This window comes from Pagrus major, chromosome 7, assembly GCF_040436345.1.
Source record: "Pagrus major chromosome 7, Pma_NU_1.0".
NCBI classification, from domain to species: domain Eukaryota; kingdom Metazoa; phylum Chordata; class Actinopteri; order Spariformes; family Sparidae; genus Pagrus; species Pagrus major.
This window is the reverse complement of record NC_133221.1, coordinates 13,624,474-13,645,210: the sequence shown is the minus strand read 5'-3', so window position 1 is coordinate 13,645,210 and position 20,737 is coordinate 13,624,474. Positions and strand designations below refer to the sequence as shown.

Sequence of the window (20,737 nt, the reverse complement as noted above, 5' to 3'; positions counted from 1 at the left end):
GAAACATGAGCAGCTCTGGAGCCATGGTTAGATTCTGGCCTGCAGTAAAGTGCAGTGCTCCCTTTCACCACCAGGAGGCAGCCACGATGCAACAACAACCCCCTAAACTCTGCCAAAGGTCAAACCTTTACCCCTCTGTTTACAGCTGATCATCAACACTGACATATTAGATAGACTATGTTTAGACTTCACTGTTTTTTCTTTTGTTTTGTGCTAATTGCTGGCTCTCGTGTCTCACTATAACGTGCAATCACTGAAATGTTGTGATTGAAGTCATCAAGGAGCGCACACAAACACGGAGAAAAGGGTAGCTACACCCTGAACCTCGACGATTGCACGCTTTATTATTTAATGTTTAAAACTACTTAACTCCTTCATCCTTCATCCTTGAACGCAAAGGGCCCCTGAGGACTCAAACACACATCGCAGGGACAGAGTAGAGTCAACATTTGTAGGGTCAGTACCCAAAAGTCATACTTGAGTAAAAGTAAAGATATTGTGCTGAAATATAACTTTTCTAAAAGTGAATGTAACCCGTACGTCTTTAAGCATCTGATATTAAATTAACTTCAGTGTAAAAAGTCAATTTTGGGCAATAAATGTATATAAATTCACATATTTACGTGTTTGCATTCACTGTTTACCTTTATCATATCATCAGCATCAGTGGTATTTTTACCTAATTGAAAGAAAACAATAATAGTTTAGAAATCTGACACTTTGCCGCTGAAGCAGCGGGAAATCTTCAATGTAACTAGTAACTAAAGTTACCACATAAATGTAGTGGAGTAGAAAGTTCAATATTTGCCTCCACAGTGTAGTGGAGTGGAAGTATAAAGTAGCAGAAAATGGAAATACTCAAGTGAAGGATAAGTACCACAAAATTGTTGAGTAAATGTACTTAGTTACTTTCCATCGCTGTGTAGTGTACACAGGGAAAAGAGCCACTTTGTAACAGTTTGAAATGTCAATTTTTATTTCTTTTATGAGATTAAGAATCAAGAATTGGAAAAGGCACCGCAGCGCTGTCTGTATTCTTGTCGAATCATAGCTTAAAATGTTTTTCTGTTACTTTAAAATAACCTTAATGTTTTTGTAATAACTCTGTAATATCCCTTTAAAAGTCATATGAGTTGTTAGGCTGTAGTGTGCTTCTGAAATGCTTACATGTTTAGCCTTGAGAGAGGCGGAGCAACATGGCGTGTTCAGGCTCTCATTCATTCAAGGATCAATGAGCATACGTTCTGGCATTTGGTGGCTTTTCTGGAAAGCAGTCTCCTGTAGGCCGCCGTACAGGCCCCCGCAGCTGATCATATTATTTCAGCTGATGTGCTGCACTCACCTTCAGTGCGCGCTCCACTATGGACCGCAAGAGGGATGACTGCCACAGGACGAGAAGAGAAAGGAATGCCACAGAATGACGGAGGACAGGAGCACTATGCTGGACATCCTCGAGGAACCTCTGATGCGAAGAGAAGGGGAGAGGATTCGAACTTTTCACAACTGGCCAGCAGATGCACCTGTCACATTTGGAGACCTGGCCAGGGCAGGATTCTTCTTTGTAGGCCCCGGGGATAAAGTCCAATGTTTCTGCTGTGGAGGGATTTTAAGATGTTGGGTGCACGGGGACAGCCCGGCAGTCGAGCACAAGAGGCATTTCCCCACTTGCAGCTTCATACTGGGCCGGGCTGTGGGAAATATTCCAATCCAAATTGGATCCTCCGACTCTGTGGACGGCCAGCTGTTGAGTCAACTCCAGAGGATGACTATGGATGACCAGGGGACAGCTGGACAAGCGGTCTACCCAGAGATGGAGGGGGAGGATTCCCGGCTCACCACTTTCCACAACTGGCCCACGGAGGCCTCGGTCCAGCCAGATGTTCTCGCCAGAGCAGGATTTTTCTACACAGGTGCTCATTGTCTCACTACAAAGCTCTTAAAACACTTCTATCCTAATCGATTTCTTTCTTTAACTCAACATTTGAGTTTCTGTGAGTGTATTTCAGTGAAATATTCAGCACTGACCCAGTCCCTGCTAGAGTGACCTCTCTTTGTGAGAGAGTTCATGCTACAATTGTCCTGCTGAGTCATGATGTTGTGGACAGAACAACCTGGACAAAGCTGGGGCTGCTAAAGAAGTAGGGTTACACAGCTTCAGGCAATACATGGGCTGTGGGCACAATATGAAAACCAGGGCAATCAAATGAAGCACAATAAGGTGTGTTTTGTCGAGACTGCGTCAGAAAAGGGTTGTTTCACCTTTACCGTCATTTTTACAGGTTTCAGTTTGTGCATGAGATTTAATCCTCGTACAATTTGACCTATTTTTTTCATTGTGTAAACAGACGTTCAGTATCAGGCTGTAAAGATGAACTGACTGTTCCTTCGTTAGACTCTCCTCACTGTCGTCCTGTACATCCTGACAGGTCACGGTGACAATGTCAAGTGCTTCTACTGCGACGGCGGGCTGAGGAACTGGGAGCCAGGGGACGACCCCTGGCAGGAACATGCCAAGTGGTTTCCACGGTAACAACAGGACCTGTCACAAAGCAGATAGGATTCAAGGATCTTTATTTGTTACATTCACAGACGCACAAAGTAGAACGTGCAGCGAAAAAGAAGCGTGTACGAAAAAGATACAAAGAGATCCGTTGAATTGGCAAATTTCCTGAATATAAAAACACTGTGTCAAGTTTTTGTTTTGTGTTTTGGCATTCGTGCTTTGGTGGATTATAAAACGGCATGTTTGTATTTCTCAGATGTGAGTTTTTAATCCAGTCGCGAGGGCAGGAGTATATCAGCAACATACAGGATGCTCATTTCCATCTGGGTGAGACTGTGGTGAGAGCCTTTATCCCTCTTATCTGCTCAGAATAAAATCTGTTCGGCGCACGCATTTTAATCGCACGCTGACAAATGATGTCATTTGATGATTTTCACTGTGAAGTTGAAAAAAAAAACAATGATTACTTTTCTAGGGTGGATCACAGACAACAACAGGCAGAGACATTGGATCCAGAAATGGTAAGTCGGGGAATGATGGGTATGCACGAAAAAAAACAAAAACTTCAATTTACTTTATTCCCCTTCCAAGTAGAGCTGGATAACAAGATGGCAGCGCTGCTTTGACGCCGCTAATTATCTTTGTGTATCCTGCAGTGCACAGAATCAAAGTGTCATCATCCACTCTGGCTTGTTCACACAGAAGGGGACAGGTGGCAACATTGTGAGATGCTTTGCAGGTTGTGCAAATAGAGAAAACAAAGGCTGCAACCAGTTGATTTGGTTTATTTTTAGATCGACCTGGGTGAAACACGGACTAGAGGGCTAAAAGCATACCTTGCACTACTTAAAATCTGAAATTAAACACTGAGCAGGCACTTGAAAATGAAGTAACTGCATGCTCAATGAGCTCGGCTAACTTTGGCTGTAGCGTTGCGGTAATTACAGATGGAAACCATGGAAACAATTTGACTGTTGCTCACGGTTGCAGGGCAGCCATGAGGGCAATTATTCTGTACAATGAAGGAATCCCAATTATAATCCATGTCAGCAGATAAACAGAAGAGGTCTGTGGTTTAAAATGTTAATGTGTTGGCAGACAAAGGTAAGCTGCACACTTTGTCATTTACTTCCACACTTGTTGAATAGATTGCTTATGATTTATAAGTGAACACGCAGATGTTTTTTGGTATTTCCTCCCCATTCCCAGATATGGTTGGAGGCCTGGCAGCTTCCTCGGCCATGCTCTCTCCTGTGGTGCAGACGGTGCTGCAGATGGGCTTCGAAGCCAACCTGGTGGAGAGTCTGGTCCAGACCAAGTACCTTCTGACGGGCCAGCACTACACTTCTGTATCCGACCTGGTCACTGACGTGCTGCAGGCCGAGCAGGAGGACAGACAGAGGGGGACGCAGAGCAGAGGTAAGTAAGGATGGTACTTAAAGGATAAGTTCACCCAAAAATTAAAATGTAGTCATTATCTACTCACCCTCATGCCGATTGGAAAGTCAGCTGAAGTTTTGCAGTCCACAAAACATCGGTGGATGAATTGTCCTTTCAAATCAATTTAGGATCTCGGGGCTTCTGGCAACTTGGATTACGCTGGACGAGCTGCATGGAGCCATTTTATTTTTATTATTATTTTTGTGTACTGTTATTTATTTATTTATTTCACTTTCTAAAGCAAGTCCCCATCTACTTTAGTTGCTTAAGAGAATGCTGCAATACTGTTTTGCTGTGAAGCCCCAGAGATTTTACCTGACTATCCATCAGCACGGGAGTGAACTTATCCTTTAAGTACAATTTTGAGATACATTTACTTTGAATATTTCAATTTCTGTAAATTTATACTTCTACTCCACTACATTTCAGGAATTAAAAACAAAACATCTTGCTTATACAACGTGGATCAGATCCAGCACTTTTGGCTAGGAAGCTCAAGAAAACCAGCTGATTAGCTGCCCCCTTAAAACTCTCAAATGGTTTCATGTAAATCACTGTTGAAGCCAGAGAGGTCAAATTATTCAATATTTACCTAAAAGCAAGGATTAAAGAAGTCCCAAACATTACTACAATCCATGAATCCATATTAACAATCTATCATATAATATATAATTATATGACTTTTTACCAAATATTTTATATGCAGGACTTTTACTTGTAATCAAGTATTTTTACATTGTTGTATTGGTACTTTTTCTCAGTACTTCTTCCACCACTGGAAACAGATAACTAGAAATATCAAGGATTTGCATGCTGAACCAGTCATTGGCATTGACATTTCAGGAGTGTGAGCAAAATTAGTAATAATCCAATTTTCAGTGTCACAATAGATGTTTTAAGTTCATAATGTTTTACTGCTTTTTTTAATGTTTGTGCTCTTCAGAGCCTTCAGAGACGCGGCAGGGCTCCAGTTCTGGAAATGTGAGGACACAAACACCCATCAGAGAGAAAGGTCAGAGGTCAACATCTGTATCATTGACAGGAGAAACCTCCATTTCTGCTCGTGTCACTTACTTAATCAATATATGACACATGATTGCTTTGCCCTTCAGCAGTTACACTTCAGATGCAGCAGTGTTTTTCTGTTCTGTGGTTTCTCCCAGCAGTGAAGGACCCCAGCCCAGAGGAGCTGCTGAGGCAGCTGCAGGAGGAAAGGACCTGTAAGGTGTGCATGGACAAACTGGTGTCCATTGTCTTCATCCCCTGTGGGCATCTGGTGGTGTGTGGTGACTGCGCTGCCAGCCTGCGTCACTGCCCCATCTGCAGAGCTGTCATTAGAGGCAGCGTTCGCGCTTTCATGTCCTGAGGCTGACGTGAGAAGCCACTGCTATACAGGTGTTGCATGAGTGGCCTTGAGTTTTCGTCTGTGCTCATTCTCCCTTGTGCTGATAAGAATAAACACGATTGCTGGTTGCTTTTTACATATTATTTTCTATAATAAACATGTGAAGCTGTTCAGTATGCGTATGGTTATTATTCATGGGTTTTTTTTGCACTTTACAAATAGCACACATGACAACAAGATCATTAAAAGAGCACATTCTTTTATTAACAAACACCTATTTACATGAACACAAAGCACAGTTCTGGATAAATAGGATTACACAATCAGGTCACATGGGGTTGGGCCAACACAGGACACAAAATAGAAGAGAGAAATACAAAAAACAGAGATGTTTTCCACTTTCTATACAAAGAAAAAGAATTATCTACAAACAGGTGGACTCTTTTTCAGTGGTGACTAGCACATACACACACAACCGTAACAGGCTTCAACTAATTCCAGTTACCGGGATTGAGGAAGAGGCTGTATTGCACTGAGAGGAAGACTAGTTTTTTACACGACGATTTTAGTAGCATTTACTACCAATACTGATTATGTTACAATATGAGGTGCTTTGTGTTTTAACTATCCCACACGCCACTTAGCCAACCAGGAGTGTGCAAACTTTAAAGGGGCACTATGTAGTTTTTGAAGAAGAAAATTAAAACTCAGAATTGTATTATTTACAAAATTAATGAGGCAATAAAACAAGCTCAGAAATATTTATTGTTTCCACAATTGAATAAGAAAGCTGTTCTTAGAGGAAAATAAGATCCCCAGAACATTGTTTGAAGCTGGAAAGGTGGCAGGGTCCGCCAAATATAAACAAAGTAAAACAGTATGAAACTGTGTCGTCCTTTAAGCTCAGTTTGTTTATTCAGTCATGAAAACAAAGAGAGTTTGTTTATTTAGTTTGTTTAGGCATAACAAAAAAAATCAGTCATGAGGATCTTTCTCTTCTGATTAAAATTCCTTCCGCAAAACCATGTAGCGCACCTTTAAATCATAAAGACAATAATGACATATAAATTATTGCGTCTTGTCCAATCAAATCAACATGCTTCGCTCTCATCGTTCTGAAATTAGTCAGCAGATGTTTGTGGACTGTCTATCTGGCGGTGAAGAACATCTAATATCACAGAGGAATCTGACACGCAGCAGGATATTTTTAGGTGGCGGAGAACAGAAACGTCTTTTGATGACAAAAAGTAGGCGAAACAGACATGTTCAAACTTAGCACAAAGAAATACTGTAATCAAACATACTGAAAATGGTCTGGCGGTGAATGTAGTGGGTAAAAAAATATGTAGAGAAAGACAAAAAAAAACATTGGAACAACCAGGACAAAAAGTGCTGACTCTTCCTACATGAAATTACAGAGCAAAAACACTATTTAAAGAGTTATTGTTATGAGCTGACAAACTGAATCATCTCAGGACAAAAAAATAAGAGATTTATGGAAGAAGAGCGGCGACATTTGGTTGATTAATCGGTAAGTCGATGGATAGAAAATTAGTTGCCAACTATTTTGATAATCGATTAATCGTTTAAGTCATTTTTTTTAAGCAAAAATGTCAAACATTTGCTGGTTCCAGATTCTTAAATGTAAGAATTTGCTGCTTTTCTTTGTCATTATGATAATAAATGAAGAGTCTTTGGATTTTGGATGTCTGTTGGACAAAAGAAGCAAATCAATTCTCAATTCTCACAATATTATAGACCAAGCGATTAACTGATTATGTAAAAATAACTGGCAAATTTATTGATAATAAAATGAGTCTTTAGTTGCAGCCTTACATGGAAGAGCGTTCCTGCAGAGTGTACGCGAACACTTTGAACACCAGAGAGCAGTAGTGATTCACACAAACTATAAGGCTACAGGAGGTTTGGCTCAAGACTTTACTTTAGTCCTGAAACAAAAGTGCTACCAAACAGTAATGAGATATGAATCGTGTGTGCACTTTTGTCTAAAATAAAGACGTGTTACATTGCTGGGTCAGAATAAAATAAATCTGAGTAAGAAACTACTCAGTGGAAGCTTTCGGTTGTTGTTTAACCAGCTCGTCTACAGCGAGTTAAAGACATCAGTTTTGCTATTTTGTCATTTTCTTAATATGTTATACACATAATTACAATACAAACCCTGTAAAAAACATGCTATAAAACAATCACAACTGCGACTATCACCACTGAGTATCTAAACCGCTAAACTGACAGGAGACAACGCTCTGGTTCACTCAGGTACAGCCAAGCTACTTCTACACTGACGACCATACAACTCAACACTGCTGTGTGCAATATGAATAATGAAACAATTTCTATTGTTGTCTTGAAGTTAAAAATATGCGGCGTCACCTTTCCTTGAGTGTGTGTAATGATCACCCCTGTCAGCAGCCAGATGTGACAGCAGTTAGAAGAAGAGGGGAAAACAAAGCTTTCAGCACGTCCTCTAACAAACACCCGACACTTCAGACACACCGACTGCGCTGTTGGTGAAAGCAGTCACAATAAGACTCCAGAAATAAAAGTAAGACTCACATGCTGTTCCTTGCGTTTAAACACCTCTTACACACTAACGGCTCTTTTGCATTCTTGATAGTTCAAATTTCAAAAAACTCCAAATCCAAAATCCCCCCCTCTCCCTCCTGCCCTCGTTTCATTATTTACATTTTCTATTTTTGATAGGTGCCCCTGTAGGTTTGGTGCTTTTGTTCCCTCCCCCCCCTTTCTACCTCTCCGCTCCCCTGCCTCTTCCTGCTTTGCTTGTGTATTTATGCACACAGATCCTGGCCTAAAGTAAACAGACAGTGCACAATAGCTCATTCCACAGGCTCCACTGTAATTCAGCCCTCCGGCCAAGATCTGAGCCAAACCGGCAATAACATGCTAAATCACTGAGTCCTCTTAGACACAGTACCACAGACGGGGAATGCTGGGCAGTCCCTGATTACATACACAATGTATTTATATGCTGTACATGTATACACTCATGTTCTTGGGGAGTATTAAACCATTGTGGGCAGGTCACAGCAATGAGACCTCGGCAGAGAACTCAATACAGAGAAAATGATTGATACTTCCCGAAACACACAATATGAGGCTTTGTTGCACTGTAATCCCCCCCTTTCCCTGAACCCGTCATCCCTCCCTGGAAAACAATGGCCCCTAACTGAGAAGTGTTGGCGTTTCTTTTCAGTAAATGACATGGTTAAAGCACTGAAATCATGAAGAAGAGGAGGAATGTGTGGTGTGCCCCCGTTCACTGGGATGTTTGTGTCAAAACAGCCGTTTTGTCTCCGTGGGAACTTGCTGTGTCACCTCCCCGCTGGACGCTCTATTTACGTAGACCTGCAGAGAGAAGAGACATGGGCAGAGATGGCAGAGGGTTAGCGGTTGTTGGGCAGCTCACACACACATTTATACACACACACACTCACTTCCCTGGGCGAATTTCTCGAGGATCTAACTCCCAAGAGATCGAGGAGACGAAAACTTCCTCCCTCCCATTAGAGACGGAGCTGATTAAACTGTCAAGAAGCTAATAAAATATTCATTCCATGTTGGCAGAGAATTATTACATGACTTCCCAGGCTCATTGTTATTAAGTCCTCTGCACAACTTAATTGATTAATCCAATTTTAGACAGATTTTTTGTGTGTTTTTCTCCATTTGCTTCTATCTGTAACTGCCTGCGGCGTGTGGACACACATACGCACTGCGCACACACACAAAAAAACCCACAGCACTGTCATGAGAGGCCTTCATATCCCCTGCAGCGCTCTGACAGGATGTAGCATGCATCAGACAGAGGTTTACTCCCCCAGACGTGACTCAAACCTCCTCCGTCTGGTCAGTGTTGTTTTGTGACTTCGTGGATCATGATCAAATATCATAAATGGTAACACTTTATCATTTATATATGGTAAATCTATAGTTAATTAAACTTTGGGAATAGTTCTTTCACTGTTAACAAACAAAGAAATGCTTTATAAAACATTTATGAAGCAACTGTTTATTCTAAAGTTGTTGTTGATGTTTATAGAACCAATCACATCAACAAAAATGCTGCCTCACGCACTAGCTTACATACGATTTTGCTGTTTATTCATCTAATTCTGCTAAAAAACATCTCATTAATAACAACACTTTCCCTAACGTTGGGTTGGAGAACGTCGGGCCACAGACTTAAGAGAATAACATCTTGATTTCACCCCGAACTAACAGAGAATCTGAGATGTCGCTGTTTGATGGATGACACTAGCAAAGCAACACAGCACATAAAGTAAGTTAGTTAGTTAAGTTAGTTAATTAATTCATTTTTTTGTTAACAGTCAAATAATTATTAACTAAAGTATAATTAACTATTAATCTACCATTTATTTATGATAGTACGAGGGATGGGACATAATAGATTTTAGCGTGGATCGCGATAAAAATGCCCAATAAGTTGATCGTGGAGAATTTTCATTATCGTCACCATGGCTGAAGGCATGGCTGTACATTGTATCCCCCACAAAAACAAGTTAATGTGGATGTTTGTAAATATGACGGATTCCAAACTAAAAAAACAACAGCGAGATGAGGTGACCATTTGTTTTCTTGTTATTTGTGCAGGAAGACCTGATGAGTTATGATTACTTGTTACTATGATTGTTGTTCACTAAAAACACGTGTGTCCTACCTGTGTTGCAATAAGAATATTTGTGTACAAACACATGAAAGGTTAAAGTGACTCCAGTATATTTTAGTGCCATTTTAGCTGATATGATTATGATTACGATGATTATCGGGATAAGATCCTGAATTGCAATTATGCTGGACTGGATATTCACGACATGTCATTTTCATATCGTCTCATGCCTCGATGGTACATCTCTGGAACAAGTGAGTAAGAGTTGAGATTATTTTGTCAACTCAAAAAGTTTTTTTTGATTGACGAACAGTTTCAGGGAAAACTGAAGCGGAAACAATTCCTTGCAGGAAACAGGTAGAGCCCAAATTGTATAAGACCACAAAAAGCAACAGATAATGTGAATATTGACACACAGTACACTTACAGTCCGACTAAAAAACACACAGACATGTACATGATGACAGCACATTCATACTTACAGGTACATGGGCTTTAAGAGGAGATGAGATGGTTTCTCATTGACATGGTAGAGTGGGAATGGGTCAAATCCACCAATAAAATCAACTGAAAACAAAGGATTAAACACGTAAATTATGGAGTAAATCAAAAGACAGACAATAAGACACCAAAGTAAATAAAAAGACATTCATGGTTTAAAAAAAGAGAAATGAAATGTGAACAGACAACACGGTGGAGAACACATGTAATGAGGGGATGTTGAAAGGTAACGTCGCCATGAACAGTACAACTGTTGTTTTTTTTGTTTAACTTTGACAAACAAAATAAATAAAAAACTTTTTTTTTTTCTCCCATCTGTGCATCTGCGCTCGAGCCGGAGGGAAAGCTCGGGAACAGGTGAAAGCTGGCCAGCTGTCAAAATACCCTAAGCCTTTTTTATCGCTCAGAAACAGAGGTGACCTTCAGCCACCGACCGAAATGATCAGGGCTCTCTGTTTATTTTAGAGTTCAGACTCTAGGCAAGCTGCACACGAGCAAAGTGGGTCTTACGTCACTGGTAACCAAAGTGCAGTGTATTTTTCAGTGATGCGGAGAGATGCTTTAGAGATGCAGGGGAAGGCTCACGGCTCACGAAGGGACACAAAGGGCTGAGGGGGGGAAGAGAGGGGAGAATGAGAGGGGCGGACGGGGGGCGCGCCACGCATGTCGGTCCGACTGACAGAGGCGGCCGAGGAGATTAGGCTGAAGGAGCGAATGTGAAAGAGGCCAGCATGTCCGGGAGCTGTGAGCCGTCTATAAACACCACCAGGAGAGAAACTGAGATTGAATCTGATTTAGTGGAAAAAGATCGGTTACTTCCAGGGAACCAACAGCTTTGGGGGGAAAAACAGACACAAGCCAGCCATGGAAACTACTGTAAGGCCAAATCAGTTCCATCCTGATAAGAGGAGGCAGGGGCGGCCTGCTGAATACTGATAGGTGGGCAGGATGAGCGCCGAGAGCCACAGGGTGTTGTGAGGGTGGAGGCGACTGTCCCTTTCCTTTCCTCTGACCCTGCCCTGGTTTCCTGGGATTCTCTGTTTCATCTGTACACACACACACACACACACACACACACACACACACACACACACACAAAGACCTCTTCCCTGATCTTTTCTGTACCAGTGGTTTTCTCATTAGAAGCAGGTGGGGATCCGTCCCTTGCTATGATAAACTGTGCCGAGGAATACAGTTAGATGATAATGATGGTTGCCATTTTTAGACACACTAGCAGCTGCGGGGATGGCAGCGCCTGTCCATCCGTCAGCCTGTCAATCCAACGCTTTGCTTCATGGGGAAAAAACATGACAACTGTTGGATGGATTGCAGTGAAATGTGAAACAGATTTTTCCCTCTACACAAGTATTAGGGACATAAATATTATCTAATGTGTGTCTGACATGTTTTTTAGCAGAGAAAAATATGTTTACTACATTGAAATCCTTAAAATGCCAGCCCCTCTTCCCCCCTCATTAAAAGTTTTAGAATATATGAATAAGGAGGAACAAGATGTCTCCTTCACTGTAAAGTCAATTCTCAGTGTGTACGCTGAAGCCTTCAAGTTTTCCAAATCACACTTGTGTACCCTAAGTATTAGTCTGACTCAGTGTATGTAGACGGCTATTTCAGGTCACGCTCCTCTCCCTTCCGCTATCTATGTGTTCCCGTTTTCCAAATACCTGTCACTACAGCAAACAACAACAACAACAACAACAGCCTCCGAGCTAGCAACCTATATGCTGAAAATGGCAAGTTACTGGACGCTAACGGTACGGATGTAAACAAGCTTGCAACTCTTACCATTTCTTTTGCTGGGTTTTAACCATCTGAAACCCAGGGGTATGCCCGGCTCCCCACGTGCAAAACAAGTTCAACCCGACACTATTTTGCAGGGGCACCCACGCTTCAGATAATAATAGATAATCTATCTATCCATCTATCCATCCATGTGTCAAAACATTAGTTGTTGTACCTTAAAAGCATCACTTATGACCCTCCCATGCATCACTCCTTCATACTGTACAATGCATGCCAGGCTGTTAATTGCATCTCCATTGTTGAACCTTTTTTCCAATTAATTCTCATGCATTCCTCTGACCCTGACCTTGAAGTGGATCTTCCATGCTGCTCACTGAACCCTGAATCAGTAAACAATTCTTGTAAACAATCTGTTTTTTATGCTTGATCCACCAGCAAACAACCCTTTGAAAATTCATGTAAAAGGCTGCTTAGATGGTGGAAAGCCTCAGATGGCCTGTTTATTCTCAAAAGACAATTCAAGCTCTTTGCTAATTTGGCATTTCAGTGTGGATGGCAGACGTTGAAAAAAAAAAAAAGTCAGTTTACACCAGTGAGGATGTAACACGTACAACATTAAACAGCGTGTTCAATTTGTCTTCTCCGATGCTGACAGTGGCCTTGGAAACACATATTGGCAGCTGATCGTCGCTTTGGTGATCCTGCTCAGTTTCTTTCAGCCGGAACGGGAAAGCGGATTTTCACTTGTGTGGACGCACGCAAGAAATGAAAGGTATGTAGGTCAACAGTTAAGGTATCTATGCGAAGCCCCTCAAGAAGCAGGGAGTAACACAAGACGATTACTTTTCAGTTCAAGTGCAAACTGGTCCTGGACCTGTTCAGTATACAGTATGCAGCTGCATCTCCCACCGTGTGTGTGTTTGAAGGGGTTGGTCAGCTGACACTGACATGAAACACAAGCACAGAGATAAAAGGAAAAAGGCCAGGAGAGAAAAACAGTGTTGGTGTGAGGAAGATCGAGAAAAACAAGGAGAGAGACAAAGACAGGGAGAGAGATAAAGGGCAGACGGATAATTCAAGCCCTCAGAACCTGTCTGCAGTTAAGCTAGAAGGGGTGAAGTACGAGACACAAGTGTGCTCGCCCTCTCTTTCTGTCTCTCTCTCTCACACACACTCGGTATTTAAGGGAGCTCCTCGTAGTTGGCTCGATTCTGCAGTGCTGCATCTCTGTCCTCACACACCATTACACAGCCATCATTGCTATACACACTACTCATTTACTTTAAAGACTGGTTTAGCGGTTTTATGCTTAGTTATTTTGCATATGAAACCTTCAGGTATGTTTGATTGAGAGTGTATTTAAGGTTAATCATCTGTGCAAGGAGGAGTAAGCCTGCAGGCGAAGATAGACCAGGAGAGCCTCTGGAAATTTTGTCTAGTCGGATTATGTGTAAATGAATACAGAAAATACTTTTGTCATCCAGTGCCGAGCTACCTTTAACTAACTGTATTCTGTTCTCAGAAGCTTGAAACGTGTTTCTGTGTCTGTTTACAACTGAAAATAGCTCCGGCAAGTGCAAAGCGAGAATGCTGTGACACAACAAGGAATCACCCCTGCTGATCATGTGGAAACTGCACACATGGTGCTTACTATATTTACAACTCCACCCAAAACTTGAGTGCATATTTGCATGAAAATGCAGCTTCAGTGCTCTGCACACCCACAGAGGTGTTTTTTCAATTCCCCTGCTTGATAGGACGTGTAGTCACGTTGGGTGGATGCTCAGAATTACATCGAGCTCTGTGTACTGAGAAGAAATGATAACAAAACTAACACGAGTGTGAGGGAGCTGTCAATCAAGCCCAGGCTGTGTGCGCAGTAACCAGGCAACACATGAGAAAAGGTGAGAAAGGCACTCAACGAATATAAACAAATAATGTGGAAACATGATGGTTAACATTAGAAACATGCATTTGAACTAAATCATAATCAAGATTTATTTACCCACAAAAACAAGACTTTTAGTGCTGTATGTTTTACATTAGCATGAGTATGCAAAATATTGATGGGAAAACAGGGAACGGTAGCAAGCCACATAAGCAGCACTTTTCTACAGAATGATTTTTTCTGACAACTTTTTACTTCAACCCCCTACATTGTTGTATCTTCTATATAAAAGACGTAACGAGAAGGAAACTCAATTGGGGAGAAAAGGCGTGTCAGTGACAAAGGCAGCAACATGGATGAAACTGAACTAGGTCATTCCCTCTATTATATTAATATGAAGTGAGGTTCAGTTAGCTTTGCTCAGAAATGGCTGGTAGAAATGTCCTTCAGAGGGAAACTTTTAACTCTTATACTTTGAGATCATTTCAGTGCCTGAACTGTACTTCTGCTTGGACCCTGACAGTCTCTGGCTACATTGAACATGCAACTTATTTAACGCGTAACCAGCTAGAGTCATTTCCTGTAAATAGTTGGTTTAATTTAACAAAATATTGACACTGTAAAACAAATTTCTGTATAAAAATGTCGCAACAACTTCACTTAAAAAATACAAAGAGAAGCCTGGTCTATTTCTATACCTAAAGAGTGGATCTTGGTGTTGCATATGCACCACTTACGCTCCGCTCCACGCCTGGTTTAGCCAGTTTCATTGATTACAGTGGAAGTGTGGTGTTGCAGCAGTCAACATTATGTGTTCAATGTAGCCTGCCTGGAACTGAAGCAGCTAAATGGAATTCAGCCATCATTCATTTTATCATGTCCACCTGTGCTTTTCGGAATATTGTGAAAAGGCCCATTCAAACTCTCTGAGTGTTCTACTCGTCTGACGCGTTTTATAAAGCATACTTGAGGTGATTGTTGTTTTTTTTTTAACGTATTGACCTTTTCACTTTACACCCTGAGGATATGCTGCCTGCCACCTCGACACCAATCCATCCCTCCAGTTTCCCTGTCTGCTGGGGAGGATTTTCTGGGGATGTGACTCAGCACAGAGGGCGGCAGCATAATTAGCAGACATGCTAAAGCAAGCTTATCCCGGCGCTAGGCTTCTAACTCCATGACCTACTTTACAAAGAGGATTTTCCCCACCACTCACTCTGTCGGTGTGTCTGCTCACCACCGATAACAAATTCACATGCACAAGTACACAAAAAACACCCGCACGCAGTCAGTCAGTCAGTCGACATGCACACACAGACAACAACATAGCAGGTAAGTGTGAGTGCACACACACGCTCACTAATAGAGTGAGAGAGAAAGAGAGATGGTCATATCAAAAGGGAGATCACACACGTCACACACACACACACACACACACACACACACACACACACACACACACACAGTATCACAAATGAAGTCTAAAAGCCATGTCGAACCCTGAGCTGATGGTATATGATGCTTGTTATTCTGCCCATTGTGTCTTCTCGGCTCTTTGCGAGTGTGTGTGTGTGAATGTGTGTGTATGTGTGCGTGTGTTTCATTGCGCTACTCTTTACGCAAGCCTGAGCACTCAAATCTAACTCACCCATCTCCCTGGAGAGTGAGAGAGTGCTCGGCATGAGAGGAATTCCTGTCTTATCTCCTTATTCGTGAAAAGCTCATCTCGTCTCGTCTCGTGTTGTTTGTTCCTGCTTATTGCCCCCTCTCCTTTCTCCCTCCTCGGTTTGCTCCTTCACAAACACTCCTCTTTGCCCCCCTCATGTACTCCTCTTCCCGTCTTTCCCTCTCTCTTCCCTCTCTTTCTGCCCTCTCCTGAGGATTGTACCTGCCTTTCTTCTCTTGCTGAGGCGCAATCAACTGAAGAAGTTATTGACCAGCACGGCGCTTAATGAGGCTGATGCAACGAGTGACCAGGGACCTCTAACGTTTTACAAGCGCTACTCATTAAAGCTCGGAAAGCGAGAGATGGGAAAAGAGACGGAGCGAAGATTTTCCTAAACACACTAAGATTGGAGTCTGATACATGATTATTCCATCTACCTGTGAAGAAAACCAGAAACAGAAATGAAGAGAGAAGTAGGAGGAGAGATGCTGAGGCAGCCGGGGAGCTCAATGCAGAAACCTGCTTTAATCTACACATCAAGGGGAAGGGGAAAACGAGAGCGGCAAAGTGCCTTAGCTGCTTTTTGTGTTGCTGAGAGTGAGCGTGTGTGTCTGTGCACCTGTGTCTGCATGAACAAATACGTTTGTATGCGTGTGCGTGTGTGCAGGCAAAGGGCTGATTACAATAACAAAGAGGCAGAAGTTGGAAGCGATGTAGCAGCGTTTTCCTCCAGCACAGCTCGCATCAGAGAAGAACTACAAGATAATTAAAACCAATAAAAATCATACCATGTTCTGTTTTCAACCCCCAAGCTTTTTTTTAAACCAACCTCTCCCTGTTGCTCTCTTGTTAGATTTATCTTTTTTTCAGAGCATGGATGAGTATCCACCATGCGTTTAAACAAACAGAAAATGTGCCAGCAGATCCACACAGGGGATGAATGAAGTTCAAATGTCAGAAAAACAAAAGGAAACGTCTTTGAGGTTGGAAAGTCTTTCTCGTTTTTTTAGTTGACTCGACTCCTTGCTGAAACGGTATTGCCCTCCAGGGATTACTTAGGGGTGACTGGTGATTAAGTGGTACTGCCCAGAGCTGGGAGGGTGGGGTGCTGATGCTAACCACTCACAGCCAGTGAATCTCTGGTATGTGACCACCAAAGAACTGCGCAGGAACACCACATCACGATTCCCTCCAAATGACATGAGTCTGCTGTTTCAAGATGCAATTAGTGCATGTAGTGCTTGCTTTTCAAATCAAATTAGCAATTTAGGCTTCTTGAAACAGGACATGATTACAGCCAGGCTCCAGATTTTTTATTTTAATAAGCATGAATACCTGAGACCCTCCACTTTAATCTTAGCTAATCCTCATACATTCAGCCTGTTGGTTTCACAGCATTGGCTTGAATTTACAAGGCCGAAATATGTAAGAGCAGATTCTCACGCATGAGGACATCGCTATGCGTCCTGGAAAGTTCCTGCGGTGCTAATCAGATATTTATGACTCCCCCTGACCCCTTAGATCAAATGTTTCCTCCCCTGATTGGCTAACCTCCAGCACGACCTCTGACCTGCTGCCTATGAGGTCACAGCAGCTGGGTCATTTATCACGAGTGTCCTTCTCTGGTTTCTCCGTCTTCTCTTATGACTCGTTTCATGATCCCCCGTCGTCTTTTCCCACACCCTCTCCTCCTGCTGTATGCATGCCCTCATCTGACTCCACGTTAAAGGTTTAACAAGATCCAACAGACGTCGACACCGAGCCAGAGCGCTGAGATAACACATCGAGGAGCCACTTCAGAGGAAGGATGTACATGTTTGACTAGCTGCGGGGAAGACAGACACGAGGAGGGAAGGTGTGTGTGTCTGTTTGAACAAGGGAGTGGGGGAGGTGCAATCCTGCTGCATAAAAAAAAAAAAAAAAAACCCCAAAAAAACCCAACCCCAGCCAGGCAACAGACAGCTGGAGCGACACACAAGGGGGCACATGGAGAGAAGAAAGTGAGAAAAGTGAAAGCCAGAGTACATTAAAGGAGGTTTTACAACAACGGCGAGGACCACACAGAGTGACGAGGAGCAGAGACGAGGCGACACGTGAAACAAGAAGAATGGCTGAAGGAGGTGTGGAGAGGGAACACATGGCTCCTTTGGTTCTGGAGGGAGAGAGAGACAGGGCCCAGCTGGTGTGGGGGAGGAGAGAGGAGGGAGAAAGGAGAGAGTCGGAGCAGTGATGGTGCAGGGCGGGAGAGGAGGAGAGGGAGATAAAGAAACATGTAGCCCTGTTCTCCTTAACTCTGGTGATTCCCCATCTCACATGTGTGAGCGGATCTTGGTATGATTCATTAGTTGCTACAAGGCTCGATTCATGGATGATTTTGCATGTGTGTGTGTGTGTGTGTGTGTGTGTGTGTAAGGGTGAGGTTAAGCAACTCACAGCTGTCCTCCTCCTCGGTGATAGCGCTGACAACATAACAGGCGTACACGAAGCCCAGGAGCTGTGAACACACAAGCAAACAAGAAGGGTTAGACTCCACAGAGCAGGCGGTGTGCAGTTGATAAACAGCTGTGTGTTTGCTTTGATCAACACAATGATAATACAGAACATCTGGAAAAAGAATTTTTGCGGGGATGCAACCTCGACTTGAGACGTGATGGCTGCGTGTTCTGAAGGATCCACAGGCGGGCAGATGATGCAAGACTGTGCAACACCGATTATTTGACAGTAAATCTACTGCCAAAAGTTTTGATGATCGAGTGTGTTTTTCGGCTACTTTTTTAAGATTGAGTGAAAGCTGACAATCGACAAAAATGCTAAACAATTATCAGGGTTTTGGACAGACAAGGAGCGTGAAGACATCACCTTATGTTCTGGAGACATTTTTCATGATTTTCAGTCATTTTTTAGACTATCGCATCATTCAGCTCATTTTATTTTGGTTTTCTGGCCCACTTCTGATTGAGCAGACAGCTCTCAATATCTCTACCTGTCCAGCACCACAGGGCAGACACACAAAGTTAGCAGCCTCATACCCTTGGAACACGTATGTAACCCTTAATTAATGTACCTAAACTAGAGCCTGACCGATATATCGGCTGGCAGATATTATTGGCTGATACTGGCTGAACACAGATATATCTGTATCGGCGTTTATTTTGTCCCCTACAGTATGTACCAACATGAAAACTTTTACACATTTTTGTCACAAGTGCCTGATTTGAGGGATTAAAGCAAACAATGTGTGTATATTGGCCAATATATGGATCACCTGAATGTTTTACTTCCTAATATCAGCATCAGCATCGGCTCCAAACATCGAGTATCCGTCCGGCTCTAACCTCAACCCTTCATCTGTTTAGTGTTTCCACTGCAGACTAATGGAGGCGGGGTTGTTACCGTCCAGGCTTTGGGGGTAACCAGTTTTCACTTATCCAGGAGTTGGGAAACAACCTGGGAGACTGGTCTTGACTCTTTAACTGACACGCTGTGACCTATTCTATATATTACTGCCAGACTGACAACATATGCAAACTGCTAACGTTTCTCCCTCTGCTCCGCATCGCACTCGCATTCAACGTTGTTTTTCTGCTGCTCACTCTCTCTTGCTCTCCCCTACGCACAGCAAACACCTTGTGTGTACTTTCTTCTTGGTATGTGGTTTTTATTACAACAAGGAAACACGCTTTTCCTGCTGAAAAAAACAGGAGTTTGGGAAATCCTACATCAGAGCACAGGTGGTGAAAGATAACACTGGTTGTTTGGACTGACCAGTCAGTGGTGCTATGTACTTCAACAGAAGGGTAACACAAAAATGGGATGGCACAGAGGGGTTCTTTTGGTACCACCCACAACCTTTGATAACGGAAACGCAGAAATAGCTGTTGTTATGTGTAACACACTGAGCTGAACTGAACCGGCCTGCTGGTGGAATAACTATAGAGCAGCATTTCACTACCAAAGACTCAAATATTTTCCTCAGGAACTGGTGGAAAACAAAACCAGAGTGAAAATTGAGCTTTTATCCACCAGATGTCCTGAAACAAGGGCGCCGACTGTGTAAAACACAAACCTTTTGCTCAAAAAGTAAGCCTCTTCACCTTAAAAAGGTGTCAGCACTACTATCACAGCTTGCAATGCTTTCAGAGTTGACAGGACTTCTGGAGTGTACATACAGTAGTAGCTTCTATGTACAAACACACCAGAAAGCAACAGAGTGAGCACACAACGCGACTGTACGCCGACACCCGGTGCTGAGAATAGCCTGTGGAACTGGCAGATGGCTGCCATCGACTCAGAAACAGACAGTGAGAGACAGTCTCTCTTCACCCATCCAGGCATCCATCCATCATTTGGCACTCTGCCATGCCAATTAAAAGAGAGTCGGGAACGCTGCCCTCCTTACACACTGGGTACACAAACACAAAACCCAGGGGGGGACTGACTCAGTGCGATGGTCGCTATTTATATAACATTCATTCAACCTACAACTTAACTTGGCTGAAGGAATTATTAGAGGAACAAAGATGTTGTGCAGTTTGCAGGACTTTCATCTCCATCATTTGAGTTTAATGTCATTTTTTAATGTATTCTATATATTGGGCCTTTATTGAAGTTCATCCAGATGTAGATTAAATGTTTTATTTATGAATGAAACTCAGGTGTAGAGTCTGGTAGAAAAGAGAATGGGTCTGTCTCTGTGTGGGCGAGATAAGATACATAACTCTTCCCTCTGCTTTTCTCTCACTCGGGTTTTTTTTCTCTACCATCTAATTGCTGGTCTCACCCCATCCATTACGGTGGCGGTGAAATGGAGGTGAATTAGCATATGTATAAAGCCAGTGTCAAACACAAGATGGTGTTAACAGCAGGGAGCACACCCTGTTTTCAGCTGCATTGTGTCTGTGTGTGTGTTTTAGCTGTAAAAGTGTGCGCTCGCATGAGTTAATATCTATGCATGAGTGCACGTT

At 42.6% G+C, this 20,737-nt stretch overlaps 2 protein-coding genes across 2 annotated transcripts in view; one reads left to right on the top strand and one right to left on the bottom strand.

Moving 5' to 3' along the window:
• Positions 1-1,209: 1,209 nt before the first annotated feature.
• Positions 1,210-5,309, top strand: birc7 (baculoviral IAP repeat containing 7). The gene is made up of 7 exons (XM_073471146.1): positions 1,210-1,910; positions 2,427-2,526; positions 2,760-2,841; positions 2,979-3,024; positions 3,713-3,922; positions 4,887-4,955; positions 5,110-5,309. Exons 1-7 carry the CDS (start codon positions 1,418-1,420, stop codon positions 5,307-5,309), a joined length of 1,200 nt encoding a protein of 399 aa, XP_073327247.1. The 5' UTR covers positions 1,210-1,417.
• Positions 5,310-5,533: 224 nt separating this feature from the next.
• nkain4 (sodium/potassium transporting ATPase interacting 4) overlaps positions 5,534-20,737 on the bottom strand; it is a 51,896-nt gene continuing 36,692 nt past the window's right edge. Inside the window, exons 5-7 of the mRNA XM_073470621.1 lie at positions 18,207-18,267; positions 10,440-10,524; positions 5,534-8,675 (exon numbers count right to left, since the gene is read on the bottom strand). Of these exons, the coding sequence (XP_073326722.1) occupies positions 8,666-8,675; positions 10,440-10,524; positions 18,207-18,267 (156 nt within the window). The 3' untranslated portion in view covers positions 5,534-8,665. The remainder of the gene's footprint in view (positions 8,676-10,439; positions 10,525-18,206; positions 18,268-20,737) is intronic.

Coding starts and splice junctions, on each gene's coding strand:
- birc7 (XM_073471146.1), top strand. CDS start 1,418: ATGACGGAGGACAGGAGCACTATGCTGGACATCCTCGAGGAACCTCTG. Junction 2,527..2,759: donor CATGCCAAGTGGTTTCCACG/GTAACAACAGGA, acceptor TGTATTTCTCAG/ATGTGAGTTTTTAATCCAGT. Junction 3,025..3,712: donor AGACATTGGATCCAGAAATG/GTAAGTCGGGGA, acceptor CCCCATTCCCAG/ATATGGTTGGAGGCCTGGCA.